Here is a 16,397-nt window from a genome sequence, read left to right on the forward strand (position 1 = left end):
GGCCGGTAATCCCAGCTGCTCAGGAGGCTGAGGCAGGAGAGTAGCTTGAACACGGGAGGCAGAGGTTGCGGTGAGCGGAAGTTGCGCCATTGCACTCCAGCTTGTGTGACAGAGCGAGACTCCATCTCAAAAAATAAAGAAAAGGGAAAAGCTACAAAATCTGAAAAGAAGACATTTGAGAGGCCCAAGGAAAAAGTGAGCGTGAAGAGGGAGGCGTGCATGGAGAGAGAGGCCTAAGAGGAAAAGTGAGCCTTTGGAAGGTACGCAAACTTAAAAGCCACTGGACATGGATTTCACCATCATGCCTGATTCCTCTGAGCAGTGCTTCACCACCTGAAATACGGGGCTCAGGGGGCACTTCCAGCACACCGTGCCTGTGCCTTCAGAGAGGTCCTCCTAAGAAGTCAGAAGTCCATTTCTTTATAGGAGTGTGACTCTAAGTATCACTTAGATCTGTGACATGGGACAGTAATTTATTCATATCTTATGATGACTTTCTGTTAACTACAAAAAGGTGCCTCTCTGGGTTAAAAGGCTCCACACCAGGACTCCCAGCTTGGCAAGCAGAACCCAGACTGTTTTGCAGCCCCCATGTTCCCCCTCGTCCAGGTGCCTTTGTGCAGTGTCCAGACTGGCCAACCTCACCTGGCAGCCCTGTCCAAAGAGATTTTCTAATTTGCTAAAATATAAGACTCACCAGGGCAGGAACATCTTATTCACGACTGCACTCAGTACATATTTGTAGAATTAATAAAGCAAAGTTAGGTAAGGAGTATTTGTTCATTCTATGTGTACTGAGCACCTATTATACACAGGTGCCTTGCTGGGTGCAGAGGGCACAGCAGTGTACAAAGCAAGCTGTTTCTCACCCTCCTGGAGCTAATGTCCCAGGACAAGAGCAGACGATACCTAAATAAGTGAAACAGATAAACTAGTGATGGGTCAGAGTGGGGTAAGTCCTGGAGGGTGAGAAGTCGGCCATACAGAGACCTGGGAGGAACATTCCAGACAGAGGCAAGAACGAAACACAGATGTGTGTAATAATGACAGCCAACATGTTATTGAGCTCCAGTTCTCAACGTTTTAGCTCACCATACCTTCACATAATCCTATAAAGAAGGTACCGTGATTATGCCCATTTTACAAATGAGGAGACTGAGGCACAGAGAACCAGCTTGCAAATGTGAGTGGTAAGCTGAGCGTTGAGCCCAGGCAACCTCGTTCTAGAGTCTCTGCCGCTTGCCCCTAGATTGTCATCCGTCTCGAGCAGGAGTTTAGCACGGTGCCTGGCACGCAGTCATCACAATTGCTAATGCTTACTGAGTGTTTCCAATTTCCCTTGTACTGTGGTAAGTGCTATCAGCTCATTAGATAAACAGTAGCAGCTGGGCGCGGAGGCTCACACCTGTAATCCCAACATTTTGGGAGGCCAAGATGGGCGGATCACCTGAGGGCAGGAGTTTGAGACCAGCCTGGCCAACATGGCAAAACTCCATCTCTACTAATAATACAAAAATTAGCCAGGCGTGGTGGTGCCCACCTGTAATCCCAGCTACTTGGGCGGCCGAGATGTGAGAATCACTTGAACCCAGGAGGCAGAGGTTGCAGTGAGCTGAGATCATGCCACTGCACTCCAGCCTGGGCAACAAGAGTGAAACTCCATCGCAATAAAATAAAATAATAAACAGTAGCCATCACACACGAATTATTGCTATGAATAAGTGCAGACTCCACCTCATTGCATCATCTCCACACAGCCCAAAGGGAGTGGGTCAGACCAAAAACCTGGGACATGGCACAGCTGACAATGAGAGCGCACCTCAGTGCTCACTCCTGTGGCTGCATACACAGGAAGCCCATGGCCTCTGTAGAGTCTACAAGTGCAGGGATTCCCCTGGGGGGTGACACCTGAGCTATTTACAACCTGGACCTGGGTGACAGCACCTGATACCCTTTGTAGCCTGGTCCAGGCTGGAGGTGCTTACCTCTCTACAAAAATTGTCAACCACGTAGCCGGGTCTGGATCCCTCAGACCCTCTGGACACCCAACTCTCGCTGGGTGGGGAGAGCAGCAGAGCTTGGGAACCAGGCTGATCCTGTGGGCACTGGGGCTGGTGAGCTGCAGCTGAACAGGCACGAGGAGTAAGCCACTGCCACGAGGAGTAAGCCAAGCTATCTTGAATTAGCGTCTGAGCAGGTGATGCCGGAATGAAAAGCAACAGTCATCCTGGCAGCTCGCTGGGCAGAAAGTGGAGCTGTGAAGTCCCTTTGAGGCTCACTGCAGCCCGAGGTGGGACTCCATCTCCAAAAACCAGCCCACTCCCAGGACAGAGCTGTGTGTCAGGGGCAGACGCAAACAATTCCCCTTGACACAATTCTTGGTGCTTCAACCTTTCTGATCCCCAAACAATGAATTTTAGGAAGCCACAAAGAAAATCCTTTCAGAAAAGATGACTTGAGCCAAGGTGGGCTCTGGTGTGTGTGTGTGTGTGTGTGTGTGTGTGTGCACGTGTGCACATGTGCATGAAAGGAGCATGGGTATTAGAGTAGCAGCCCTTGTCACACTGGCCAAAAAAATATGGCAGAACGGGGCTGGCTGCTGTGGCTCACACCTGTAATCCTAGCACTTTGGGAGGCTGAGGCAGGAGAATCACTTGAGGCCAGGAATTTAAGACCTGCCTGGGCAACATAGCAAGACCCTGGCTCTACAAAAATAAAAATAAAAATTAACTGGGCTTAGTGGCTCACACCTGTAGTCCCAGCTGTTCGGGAGGCTGATACAGAGTTGTGAGGATCACATGAGTCCAAGAAGTTGAGGCTGCAGTGAGCCGTGATTGTACCACTGCATTCCAGACTGGGTGATAGAGCGAGATCATGTCTCTGAAAAGAAAAGAAAAAAAGAATCTCTATGTCCAGTAATGCTGTGTGACTCCTAAGGCTAGGTTATGAAAAGTGGTCTCTCGCTACCTCCTCCTCTCTCTTTTTCTTTCTCTTTTTGGGACATCCTCCAACCTAGCTACCATGCTGTGAGGAAGCCCAGCTAGCCCACATGGAGGGGTCCCAGCCAACTGTTCCTTAGTGGAACTGAGGCCCCCCCAGCCAACAGCCAGCATTGCCTGCCAGACGTACATGGGAACGAATCTTCAGGTGACCCCAGCCCAGCCCTCAAGCTGCCCCAGCTGACACAGAGTAGGACAGAAGGTGCTGTCCCCACTGAGTCCTGCTCAAATGACAAGATGTGTGAGCAGAATAAACGTGTGTTGTTTTAAGCCACTATGTTTTGGAATGGCTTGTTATGTATCAGATAACCAGAGCGGTGGGTACCCCAAAATGGTAACAAGGTAGGAACTCAAACCCTGGACCTGCCTGTGACATTAAAGAGACATTTATAATGTAGTGAAAAAAGACGCAGGAAATGAAGCTGTGCTTCCAATCTGTTCTCCTCTCACCGCCCTTATTAGTGTCCCATTAGCTGTTTCCCTGCTAAGGACCAGTGCATCTGGCCAGGCCTAGCTTTGGCCTTGGCCAAAAAAGTCAGTGCATAGAGTCCGGCAGAGCCACAGAAGCTGCCACAGAAGCCTAGCCTGTTGCAATCTGGGGAATTAGCATGCTGGGGGTTGCCCATCAGTGTCTTCTGAGCACCCAGTATGCCCTGTCACGGTGTCTGGATCAGACAGCAGCGTGGAGAAGTACTTTCTCTATGGCCGGATGTGGTGGCTCATGCCTGTAATCCCACCACTTTGTGAGGCTGCAGTGGGCAGATCACCTGAGGCCAAGAGTTCGAGACCAGCCTGGCCAACATGACGAAACCCTGTCTCTACTAAAAATACCAAAAATTATCCTGGCATGGTGGTGGGTGCCTGTAATCTCAGCTACTCCGAAGGTTGAGGCAGGAGAATTGCTTGAACCCAGGAGGTGGGGGTTGCAGTGAGCCCAGATTGCTCCACTGCACTCCAGCCTGGGACTGTCTCAAACAAACAAAAAAAAGTACTTTCTTCCCAGGGTGGCAGGTGCCTGGGCAGGCAGAATGGGGCTGCCTCCGTCACTCCCTCTGGCTTGGCCGTGGCTGTCCACAGTGTCTTTCTGGGAGGGCCTCAAGGCTCCTGGGTGGACTGCAGCTGCCACCAGGCATTCACCCAACTGGGTGCTAAAGGAGCCTGGAGCCGGGCCTGTGTCTGTCAGCAGAGCAAGACATGGTTCATTCTGCAGCTGGCAGGGGCCAAACTGAACCAGCAGGGTCCGGGTGCCAGGATGCTGAGGCTCATGGGATACAGCCTGAAGAAGAGCTGTGTCCACAAGTACCCAGTTCAAGGTCCAGCGCGGTTGGTGTCCTCAGAGAACATGCTGTAGGGGGAGAAGCCAGGAGAGGGGGCTCAGCCAGGACACTTTAGGAGAGGCAGCTTGACACCTGGGAAGGATGCTATCAAGATGGGGGACGGGAGGGGCAATGGGAATGGAGGGGATGTGCAGCACCATGCGGGGAGCACAGGGGTGGGGGACAGCGATGCAAGGGCCAGGACACTTGTCAAGCAAAGAAGACAAACCCAGAGCATCAGCGCAGCCACCAAGCCAAAACAACAGCTGGGAAGGCTTGGAGTCCCAAAAGAAGCTCTTCCAAATGCTGAGGCTGCAGGATGTGGATGGCCAACTTCCCTGTCCCCTGGTCTCTAAGAGTGACCACAGGGACCAAGCATGCGAAGCCTGGAGGACAGCCCCACAGAGCCCAGGGTGGAGATGGGGGGATGTCCCTGATGATTCGAGCATCCGAGGGTGGTGGTCCAGCCCCACCTGTGTCCCGCCCATGTTTTATGAATGCCACTTTCACAAGGACACTGCCCCTGACCCCATGCGGTTCTCCCCTCCCAAGCCCGCCTGGTTACCCTGTCCAGAGCACAGATGGGATCATCTCAAGCTGATTCGTGAGTCCTGCTGCTGTAGGTGTTCCTGGACACTGAATGGGATGGTGGGCGTCCACATCCTGCAAGGGGGGATGGGACACAGAGCCAGGTTAGGGGAGAGAGGGCGGCCTGGGGCACCAGTGACAGCTGACCCCAAATCCCTCCTTCCATCCAGCCTAGAATCTTGGGGACTTTTCCCCTGGCAGGATACAGGACAAAAGTTTGGGTCATGGGGAAAAGTAGAAGCCTAGGAGGCCTGAGATTCCTTTCTGGTTCTGCAGCTGACTTGCTGTGTGACCTCAGAAAGGTTAGTTAACTGCTCTGTGCTTTATTCTCCTGTGTGTCTTAGAAGATGTGAGCGATTATGGAGATAAAATTGCTTTGAAAGAGTATAAAGTAACCAGTGTTGGATATCATGACTTAATAAAAGATAAACTTGAACTATATGAAATTGCCAATTTTACAGGTCAAAACTGGGTGGATGTCCGCAATTTCACATGGTTCAGCCTACCATAGCATTTATTGAGCATTTCTGTGTGCCAGGTACTGATGTTATAAGAGCTTTGTAGGGCTTGATTGGCTTAAGCCTCACACAATCTCTTGGGGTGGATATTTTACCATCCCCACTTTACAGATTAAGACACTGAGGCCAGAGGGTGAAGTGTCTGCTCACCCAGGGTTGCAGACTGGTGAGGGTAAGAGCGTGATTTGAGCTCTGGGGTCACTTTGGGCCACATAACTGGGGACCAAGGTGATATCCACCCACCAAGGTTGCCTGGACTTACGCCAGCGTCTCCACGTGAGGGCACTTCCGAAGGCTGGCGGCGAGCTGCTGGGCCCCGGCAGCCGTGAACTTGTTGTACTGGACGCTGGCGAGAGAAACTCACCTTGAGGCCTGGCCCTTGGGACTCCCCAGCTCCAGACCAAGGCCACCCCCACACCCAGCCCTTCCATGACACCAGGAAGGGAACCTCAGTGTGTCCCACTCCGGGCTGAGCTACCCACCACCTAGGCTCCCACACTCACTCCATCACCCGGAGGGACACCATGTCGGGAAGCACACGAGCCAGGCTCTCGGCACCCACGTCACAGATGCAGTTATTATACAAGCTGTCAGAAACAGAGGCCAGGGGAAGGGATTGGAGGCCCGCGCGTGGTCAGCCTTCCAGAAGCCACCGCCCCTAGATTCCAGAAAAGGCCTGGTCCTGCCACCCCTGGGGGAAGGGAACCAATACTGATTGCCCAACAGAGCCTGGCATTGTGCCAGGTACTTACTTAGACCATTGGGATGGTTCCCATTTTCCAGATATGAAAATAGAGGCTAGGAATAAACAAGTGACTTGCCCAGAGCTTCTTTCCCCAGATCCTGCTAATTCTCTTGTTCAGGGCTGTGGCGATTGCTTCTAGGGTCTCAGTGTCCCCTGCAGCCTGAGGATCAGCCTCGTGGAAATCATCGCCAACTGGGATTACTGTCCCATTTTAAAGACAGACAAACCAAGGGCCAGAGAGTTGAGGCCATTTCTCTGTGGTCACACAGTGAGCCCAGGAAAACAGGAGGACTAAAAGGAAGTCATTTCCTGCCTGACTGTGTGGAAAGTCCCAGGAGAACAACTTCCCAAGTTCAAATCCCAGCTATGCCTCTTACTGCTTATGTGACCTTGGGCAAGTGACTCAATTATTCTGAGACTCAGTTTGCGCATCTGTGAAATGGGCATGATTGAGTCATTGTGGGGAGAAGTAAATGAATCAATGCTGTTATAACACTTAGAATATGCCTTGGTTCCTAGAATGAACTAAATGTTAGCTCTGGTTCTGACTACTTCACAGGAACATTGGTGAGGGTTACATGAGTTAACATAGAGGGCGTGGCCAGCACTGAGAGGGGGAAGAGAAAAAGCCAGTCACTGGGCCAGCTCGAGTTTCTGCGGCAGACTCACAGCCAGCATTAGTAGCAGTGAAAATAGCATAAAATAGCATGATGAATGTCACTGATGCCAACTTCTGCTGTTTACTTGACACCAAGCAGCCTTTTAACAGGACAGGTGCTGCTGCGGCTATGATTTCAGGGCCATGACTTTGCCATGACTCAGTCTCAGAGCTGCCTTGCAGGGCTGCACATCAAAGCAGCATGTCTGGTGACTCACGCCTGTAATCCCAGCACTTTGGGAGGCTGAGGCGGGCGGATCACCTAAGGTCAGGAGTTCGAAACCAGCCTGACCAACATGGCGAAACCCGTTTCTACTAAAAATACAAGATCAGCCAGGCGTGGTGGTGCATGCCTGTAATCCCAGCTACTCGGGAGGCTGAGGCAGGAGAATTGCTTGAACCTGGGAGGTAGAGGTTGCAGTAGCCAAGATCATGCCATTGCACTCCAGCCTGGGCAACAAGGGTAAAACTCTGTCTCAGAAAAAAAAAAAAAGCTGCAGGTCTACACTGCTGCTAAGTGGATTCAGGCTAAATCAACTCGTATCACAGGTCTGCCAGTACCAGTGCAGAAACTAGATGGGGGTTTTGTGATCTCTGAACCCTGAAGACCCTTCCTCCATCCCATGGGAAGAGTAATCTGACCATATTTCATTGATGCCAAGACACATCTGTCACCATCTGAATATCATCGAGATCAGGATGTGTCTTATAACCAACAGTGTGTCACAGTTTAAACAATGGCATTTTGGTCTCATATTGGGGTCTTACATGGATGGCATCTTATATTCCATGAAATTATGATGTCTCTTAAAGTGTCAATCAGGCTGGGCATGGTGGCCCACACCCGTAATCCCAGCACTTTGGGAGGCTAAGGCGAGTGGATCGCTTAGACCCAGGATTTCAAGACCAGTCTGGGCCACATGGTGAAACCCTGTCCCTACTGAATACACAAAAATAGGTGGGTGTGGTGGCAGGTGCCTGTAATCCCAGCTACTCAGGAGGCTGAGGCATGAGAATCACTTGAACCCAGGAGGTGGAGGTTGCAGTGAGCAGAGATTGCACCACTGAACCTCAGCCTGGGCGATAGAGTGAGAGTTGGTCTCAAAAAAAGAAAAGAAAAAAAGGAAAAGGTGTAAATCAGATCAGGTATCACCTGCACAGCTTCATAGGTCCACCTACTTTTCCATTCACACTGAAAAAAACCGCAAATGCCTCCTGTGACCCACAAGGGCCTCCCTGTGTGATCTGGAGGCCCCTGACCTCCCCTACCTCCACCATCCCCCACCCTCTGTCCCTCATTCACTCCACACAGCCACAGTGGCCCTTCTGACCCTCAAACCCCAGCCCCTTCTCCCACTTAAGCCCTTTGCATCTGCTGTTCTTTCTTCATAGAGTCCTTTTCCCCTAGAGCTTCCTATAAAAGAATCACCTCCCCAGAGGTCCTGTACCCTCCTGGGCCTTGTTAATTTCCTTCTCAGCGTGAATCACTGTTTTACAATCTTTTCTTTATATATGTACTTAATTCTTACTATGCCAAGAAACCTCAAAGCAAGAACCAAATCTCTCTGGTTCACAGTTGTATCTCTAGTTCCTAGTACAACTATGAAGCAGACAGATTCTATTTTTGCATTTGAGTTTCTTTGCACAGCAAGAAGTAAGCACCTACATAAATAAAATATTGTAAAACAGTGATTCGTGCTGGGAAGGAAACTAACGAGGCTCTGGAAGGTAGAGGACCCAGCTACTTAAGAGGCTGAGGTGGGAGGTTTGCTTGAGTCCAGGCAGTGCTGCAGTAAGCTATCATTGCACCACTGCAGTCCAACCTGGGCAAGACCCCCATCTCTAAACAAACAAACAAATAAATAAGGAGGCTGGGCACAGTGACTCACACCTGTAATCCTAGCACTTTGGGAGGCCGAGGCAGGTGGATCACCTGAGGTCACGAATTCCAGACCAGCCTGGCCAACATGGCGAAACCCAGCCTCCACTAAAAATGCAAAAATTAGGGGGGGGTTGTGGTGGTGGGCGCCTATAATCCCAGTGAGGCAAGAGAATCGCTTGGACCTGGTGGGCAAAGGTTGCAGTCAGTTGAGATCACACCAGTTTACTCCAGCCTCGGTAACAGAGCAAGACTCCATCTCAAAAAACAAATTAAATAAATAAATAGGGACCAAATGCCATGTTTCCTGGGAACCTGACTCTGGCTGTCCTCAGTAAGTGAAGAGCTCTGGGGAAGAGAAGGGAAATTTTTCCCAGCCTGACGATTGAGAAGGGCTGGTAATGCTGAATTGAATGGCTGGTGCTCAGGTCCAAGCTCAGCCCTCTCTTTATCTCCAGGACCACACCAGGGCCTGGCTGGGTCGCTCAAAAGCAAGAGGTGCTATGCCAAGACCTACCAGAAGGTGGCAGTGAAAGCCCTGACCAGCATATGAGTGACAAGGCCAGCTGAGACTGCCCCTGTGTTGTCAGCCTTCCAGAAGCTACTGCCCCTAGATTCCAGAAAAAGCCTAGTCCTGCCATCCCTGGGGGAAAAGGACCAATATTTATTGCACAACAGAACCTGGCATTGTGCCAAGTACTTACATAGACCATTGGAATGGTTCCCATTTTACAGATGTGAAAATAGAGGCTAGGAATGAATAAGCGACTTGCCCAGAGCTTCTTTCCCCAGATCTCGCTAGTCCTTTTGTTCGGGGTTGTGGTGATTGCTTCTAGGGTCTCGGTGACCCCTGCAGCCAGCATGAGGCAGGTTCCCTGCCCTCCGCAGCCCCCCAGCTCAGCACCTGACCAGTAGCCGGGGCCCCACTCACCTTAACCTGAGCAGGGATGCCGCGAGGGAAGGTAGGGCCTCCGCGAGTTTGCAGGCACCCACGTCAGTGATGCTGTTCTGGGATAAGCTGCAGCACACAGTGAGGGGAAGGGCTCAGGACCAAACTTGCACGCCTCCCTTCGACCTCCAGGAGAGTTCTAGGTCATAAGCTGTGAATGGCACTGTCGACAGACTTAAACTACCTCTCAGTAAATAAGACAATACTGTTAGGTCCTGTGGCCAAGTTGGGGGTGGAGGTGAGGACATGGATGGGAGAGAGAGCCCATCCTCCTGCCTCCACCTGTCCTGTGATTTTTTTTTTTCTGAGACAGTCTCGTTCTGTCGCCAGGTGCCAGGCTGGTGTGCAATGGCACGATCTCTGCTCACTGCAACCTCTGCCTCCTGGGTTCAAGCAATTCTCCTGCCTCAGCATCCCGAGTAGCTGGGACGACAGGCATGCACCATCACACCCAGCCAATTTTTGTATTTTTTAGTAGAGATGGGGTTTCACCACGTTGGCCAGGATGGTCTCGATCTTTTGACCTCGTGATTCACCTGCTTTGACCTTCCAAAGTGCTGGGATTACAGGGGTGAGCCACCATACCTAGCCTGTCTTGTGATTTTTACAACATCCACACTTTTCCCTCTGCGCCACTTTTCAGCACTGTAATGAAATAAGTGTTGGTGTTATTTGTTTAATGGCTGTCATCATTTCTGCTGGGTTGTGGCCTTCACATGGAGCAGGGCCGTATCTGTTTTGCTCATTACTGTATCCTTGTGCCTAGAGCACTGCCGGGCACATAGTAGGTGCTCAATAAACACTTAAGGTGGCAGGTAAGAAAAGGAGGGAGGGAAGGACTAAGGGGAGAAGTCTAGCTTACAGTGTTACCTAGGACACTAGAAATTACTGGAGAAGTCCCAGAGTCCTACAATCAAGGGAAATTGCTAAGTCAACTCCCGTAAATTCTTTGCCATTACAAGACCTTGGTTGTGAGGGGGAGCGTGGGAAGATTTTGATATTCTCTAAGTCAAGTAAAAAATCACGTTCAGCTGCGCATGGTGGCTCATGCCTGTAATCTCAGTACTTTGGGAGGCTGAAGCAGGCAGATCACTTGAGGTGAGGAGTTCAAGACCGGCCTGGCCAATCTGGTGAAACCCCATCTCTACTAAAAATACACAACTTAGCCAGGTGTGGTGGCACATGCCTGTAGTCCCAGCTACTGGGGAGGCTGAGGTGGGAGAATTGCTTGAAACCAGGAGGTGAAGGTTGCAATGAACTGCGATCACTCCGCTACACTCCAGCCTGGGCTACACAGCAAGACTCTGTCTCAAAAAAAAAAAAAAAAATCACATTGAACCAGGCATGCTGACTCATGCCTATAATCCCAGTGTTTTGGGAGGCAGAGGTGGGAGGATGGCTTGAGCTCAGAAGTCCAAGACTAGCCTGGGCAACATGGCGAAACCGCGTCTCTACAAAAAAATATACAAATTAGGGGACGTGGTGCCATGCAACTGTCCCAGCTACTCAGAAGGATAGCTGGAGCCTAGGAGGTTGAGGCTGCAGTGAGCCATGATTACACCGCTGCACTCTACCCTGGGTGAGAGTGAGAACTTGTCTTAGAAAAAGAAAAAATTCACATTGATCCTTCTGTGTCTTATCCATTTCCAACTTTCCAGAGCCCAGAACAGTTTTTAAAAAGTCCTTACTAGACGGGCGCATTGGCTCATGCCTGCAATCCCAGCACTTTGGGAGGCCGAGACGGGCAGATTGCAAAGTCAAGAGATTGAGACCATCCTGGCCAACATGTTGAACCTCATCTCTACTAAAAGGACAAAAATTAGCTGGCTGTGGTGGCATGTGCCTGTAGTCCCAGCTACTCAGGAGGCTGAGGCAGAAGAATCACTTGAACCTGGGAGGTGGAGGTTGCAGTGAGCTGAGATTGTACCATTGCACTCCAGCCTGGTGACAGGGTGAGACTCCATCTCAAAAAAAATTTGACTGTTTTGATAATAATGCTTTATTGATAAATCCTAATCTACTCTCCTATTTCACCCCCAGTATAATTTTCTGTCACTAAACATTAGCTGACTCAATGGGTGAATGAATGAATGAATAATTAAATGGAAGAATTAAAATGTCCTCTGGGGCTGGGCATGGTAGGTCACACCTATAATCCCAGCACTTTGGGAAGCTGAGACCAGAGGATTCCTTGAGGCCACGAGTTCTAGGCTGTACAGCTCTGATCATAGCACCACACTCCAGCTAGTGTGACAGAGTAAGCCCTTGTCTCAAAAAAATCTTTAAATTATTTTTTAAAAAGTCAGCTGGACTTTGGGGGCCAGATTCAGCAGGAAGGGCAGGCCCAGTCCACTCACTTGAGGGTCTCCAGGGACTTCAGCTGGGGGAAGGTAGCTGAGAGCTGCAAGACACCCTCGTCCCCGATCTTGTTCTCGCTCAGCGCATCCAGGCTGCAGGTGGAATCAGATGGGGGCCATCAGCTAGCGTCCAGGGCGTCCCTGGGCCCTTCCCATCCCAGTGGGCCTCCTCAGCCCTGGCACCTGCCCTTCCCACCTCCCCAGCTCTAGGTATGCCATAGGCAGCCAGCAACTCCTGAGCTTTTCAGACCCGGACTTCATCACCTGGAGGCTCCAACCAGTCAGCGGGGGGCGGCAAAGTCTAACTCGTGATGGCCGAGATCCCTGTTTAGCTTCTTGGGAATCCCCTGAGGCTGCGCAATGTCCTTAACCTCCATTGTCAAGTAGGATCACGCTCCCCAACCCCTCCCCAGCTGAATTGCTGAGAGCAGCAAATGAGGCTGCGAAAGAGTTTCAAAGGTCACAAAAGGATCTACAGTTTTTTTTTATTATTGGGGATTCCCGTCTGCTGTTTCTTCTCTGCAGTGGAGTCATCTCATCACTTGTGTGACAGCCACATTGAAGATGCAGTAGGCAGAACAGAGCAAAAACGGGACACACAGAGGGCTTTTCTCTCTGCACATGCCTTGGGGGCAGGGTCTGGGGCTGTCAAATCGCAGAGGTTGCTGGGCTCTGTAGCACACACCTGGGGTCCCAGATCCTCAGGACGCTGAGGCAGGAGGACCACGTGAGCCCAGGAACTCGAGGCTGCAGTGAGCTATGATGGCAGAATTGCACCTAGGTGTTGAGGGGAAGGGGTCCCAGAGTCTATACTCACTCCAGATGCTGCAGGGAGGAAAAGGCCATGAGGATCCGCACCAGTTTGGGGAAAGCCCGGGGGCCTGAGACGGGGCCCAGCCTAGGAGGCAAAGAGCAGAGGTAAGACCCTCAAACAGTCACAGCCCCTCATTCAGCCCATGGGTGGGGCAGAGACAAGGCACAGAAGTCAGGCCCTGTCTGAGGCCCCTCCTCCTCCTTTCCACCCCAGCCTCTTAATTCCCTGCAACCCTTCCACAGAGGACCCCAATCTCTTCTGCTGGGGGCAGATTTCACAGCCCCCCGTAAGAGGCCTGCTGAGGCTGGGAACAATGGCTCGTGCTTGTAATCCCAGCACTTTGGGAGGCCAAGGTCAGAGGATCGCTTGAGCCCAGGAGATCGAGACCAGCTTGGGCAACATAGCGAGACTGTCTCTACAAAAAATACAGTAATTAGCTGGGTGTGGTGGCATGTCCTGTGGTCCCAGCTTCTTAGGAGGCTGAGGCAGAAGGATGGCTTGAACCCGGGAGGTGGAGGAGGCAGTGAGCCACGATCACACCACTGCACTGTAGCCTGAGGAAGAAGTGTGAGACCCTGTCTCAAAAAAAAAAGAGGTCGGTTGGACTCCCAGCTTGGGGCTCCCTGGCTTTTGTCTCTAAGTAGAGAGCCAGTTCTTACTCTTCCCAACATCCAGAGATACCTTCTCCTTCCCCAGCCTGGGGAAGGGGTCCTTTCTGAGCATTTGTAATAAACAAGAGACATGCTAGGTCCTTCCCTCAGCCTACGTCTACCTCATTTACTCCTCAAGGCTGAGCCATGGGCTTGTCTTACCTCCATTTACACATAGGGAAGCTGAGGCAGGGGGACAAAGAGCTCACACAAGGTCACACAGCCTGGATCGACATTCAGATCAGACTTCAAGGGGATGAGAAAAATAAGGACAACGAAGGGCTGTTTTGTTTAGTTAAAAAATATGGTTAAATACATTCCATGTAAAAAATTGTCTTTTATTCTGTAATTATGTGAACTTTTTCAATATTAAAATGATAAATCTTTTGGTGCCAAAATATTATGGGGCCAGCAGTGGGCATTTTGCTGTTATTTGTTTGTTTGAATGAGCATCCCTGATAAAAAACAGTGACAGCACGGTCACTCAAATTCGTTCTGAAATGTCCTCAGCCTCTGAAGTCCTTAAGTCTGAGAACCAGTGTCCTCAGCAAAAGGCCACAGGATCAGAGTCTGACTGCACGATCTGCCCCATGGCTCCCTGCTGAGGGCCTTGGCAAATTCCTTCACCCCTGAGTCTCCGCCTCCTCAAATATTTCCACCCAATCTTATGAGGTTCTTGGATTAAGGAATTCATTGCTACATATTGACCGCTTGCCTACTCTGTGCCAGGCCTGGGGGAAGGTTGTGGGTCAAAAAGACAAAAATTCCTGCCTTCTGGGTACTGACATTCCAGTGGGGAAGACAGACAGATAATCAAAGAAATGTGAAAGTGAGCTGATGTTTGAGACACTGAATCATTTGGAAATTTACAGTGCTGAGGTGGATGGAGTTTCTTTTTTAATTTTTTTAAGACAGAGTCTCACTCTGTCACCCAGGATGGACTACAGTGGCGCAATCTTGGCTCACTGCAACCTCCATCTCCCAAGTTCAAGCAATTCTCCTGCCTCGGCCTCCAAAGTAGCTGGGACTACAGGTGCCCGCTACCAGGCCCAGCTAATTATTTTTTTGGTATTTTAGTATAGATGGGGTTTCACCATGTTGGCCAGGCTGGTCTCGAACTCCTGATCTCGTGATCCACCCGCCTCGGCCTCCCAAAGTGCTGGATTACAGGCATGAGCCACAGCATCTGGCTGGAGTTTCATTTTTAACAATGAGGGTCAGAAAAGGCATCACTGAGTAAAGACCAGAGGAGCTGAAGGCATGGGCTGGGCAAATATCTGGGGAGAAGCGTTCCAGGCAGCGGGCATGGCCAGTGCAAAGGCCTGGAGCCAGGAGCATCCCTAGGAGGCTGAAAACCAGCAAGGAGTCCCTGTGGCTGGAATGGGGAGAGCACGGGAGAGAGCGTAGGGGATGAGGGTGAACACGTGAGTGGGGACGGAATCGGAAAAGGACTCGGTGTACAAGTGGAGTCCCTGTAGGGTTTTGAGCGGCTGAGCAGCCTGATGTGACAGACAGATGAGGTCTACAGGGTGCTTTGCACATTAGAAGCCAGAGAAAATACCAGAAATAGTCTTTTCCTTCCTTCCTTCCTTCCTCAGAACCTCCTCGGGGGCTTCTGGTCTCCAGATGGCTGGTCACCCGGCTCTAGCCTGTTCCACCCACGACTGTTGTCCCCAGAGCACAGTTCCGATCTTGAACTAGGGGCTTTTTCAGCTGAAAATAATTGAAGGCCAGAAAGGGCCCTCGGTGATTGTCTTCAGACATTTCCCCTTTTCAGCATCATGTTTACCTCTGCACAAATTTAGCACCTTGTCTCCGTTCAAAACAAGAGACAATGGCTTTTTTTTTTCTGGGGTGGACAGGAAGCGGTAATCAGGGGGAGCTGATAGCTCGTGGGTGACCAGCTGGGGGACCATGGGCAAGTCACTTAACCTCACCTGGCCTCAGTCTCCTCATCTGTAAAATGGGGAAGATGATGACTGTCTGTCTCCCACAGTAGCTCTTGATATTAATGAGATTATATATAAAATGTACTGAATAGGCCGGGTGCAGTGGCTCATGCCTGTAATCCAAGCACTTTGGGAGGCTGAGGCAGGTGAATCACCTGAGGCCAGGAGTTCAAGATCAGCCTGGATAACATGGTGAAGCCCGTCTCTACTAAAAACACAACAATTAGCCAGACGTGGTGGTGCGCACTTGTAATCCCAGCTGCTTGGGAGGCTGAGGCAGCAGAATCGCCTGAATTGGAATTGGGAGGTGGGGATTGCAGTGAGCCGAGATTGCACCACAGCACTCCAGCCTGGGTGACAGAGCAAGGCTCCATGTCCAAAAAAAAAAAAAAAAAAAAAAAAATGCACTGAATATACCACAGGCATTTAAAAATTCCTTCCTAACCATTAGTTGACCTAGATCTCTATCAAGGAACAAACATTCATTTAGCTTTTTCCATAGAAGGAGCTTAGGGCCAGGCTGACCTGACTTTTGTGACTTTGGATAAACAATTTACAGTCTCTTGTTCTCAGTGCTGCCTTCTGTACAATGGGGAGATGAAGACAATCCATCCAGAGGAGGATCGCCTGAGATAACAGAGATGGAGGTGAGTTGCAAATTTAAAAGCCCGTTCTGTCAGGTGTGGGGGCTCACACCTGTAATCCCAGCACTTTGGGAGGCTGGGGTGGGAGGACCACTTGAACCTAGGAGTTTGAGACCAGTTTGGGCAATATGGCCCCATTTCCATAAAAAATACAAAAATTAGCCAGGTGTGGTGATGCGTGCCTGTAGTCCCAGCTACTAGGGAGGCTGAGGTGGGAGGATCCCTTGAGCCCAGGGAGGTTGAGGCTGTGGTAAGATATGATTTCACCATTGCACTCCAGCCTGGGTGACAGAGTAAGACTCTGCTTCAATAAATAAAAAAAAAAGGAAAG

The 16,397-nt window shown here is 50.6% G+C and overlaps 1 protein-coding gene across 19 annotated transcripts in view; it reads right to left on the minus strand.

Annotated features, from left to right (window-relative positions):
- Window positions 1-3,369: 3,369 nt before the first annotated feature.
- The window catches only part of CIITA (class II major histocompatibility complex transactivator), a 60,613-nt gene continuing 47,585 nt past the window's right edge, over window positions 3,370-16,397 (minus strand). For 18 of the 19 annotated variants that reach the window (XM_032242779.1, XM_032242777.1, XM_032242772.1 and 15 more), the window contains 7 exons: window positions 12,827-12,907; window positions 12,010-12,102; window positions 9,635-9,721; window positions 5,925-6,008; window positions 5,684-5,767; window positions 4,881-4,978; window positions 3,370-4,344 (listed from right to left, as the gene is read on the minus strand). In XM_032242779.1, coding sequence (XP_032098670.1) covers window positions 4,903-4,978; window positions 5,684-5,767; window positions 5,925-6,008; window positions 9,635-9,721; window positions 12,010-12,102; window positions 12,827-12,907 — 505 coding nt within the window. In that variant the 3' untranslated portion in view covers window positions 3,370-4,344; window positions 4,881-4,902. The remainder of the gene's footprint in view (window positions 4,345-4,880; window positions 4,979-5,683; window positions 5,768-5,924; window positions 6,009-9,634; window positions 9,722-12,009; window positions 12,103-12,826; window positions 12,908-16,397) is intronic. The other variant, XM_032242776.1, reaches the window with a different exon arrangement.

The sequence above is a fragment of the Sapajus apella genome, unplaced genomic scaffold (genome assembly GCF_009761245.1).
Source record: "Sapajus apella isolate SASKATOON/1434 unplaced genomic scaffold, GSC_monkey_1.0 scaffold51, whole genome shotgun sequence".
Lineage (NCBI taxonomy): Eukaryota > Metazoa > Chordata > Mammalia > Primates > Cebidae > Sapajus > Sapajus apella.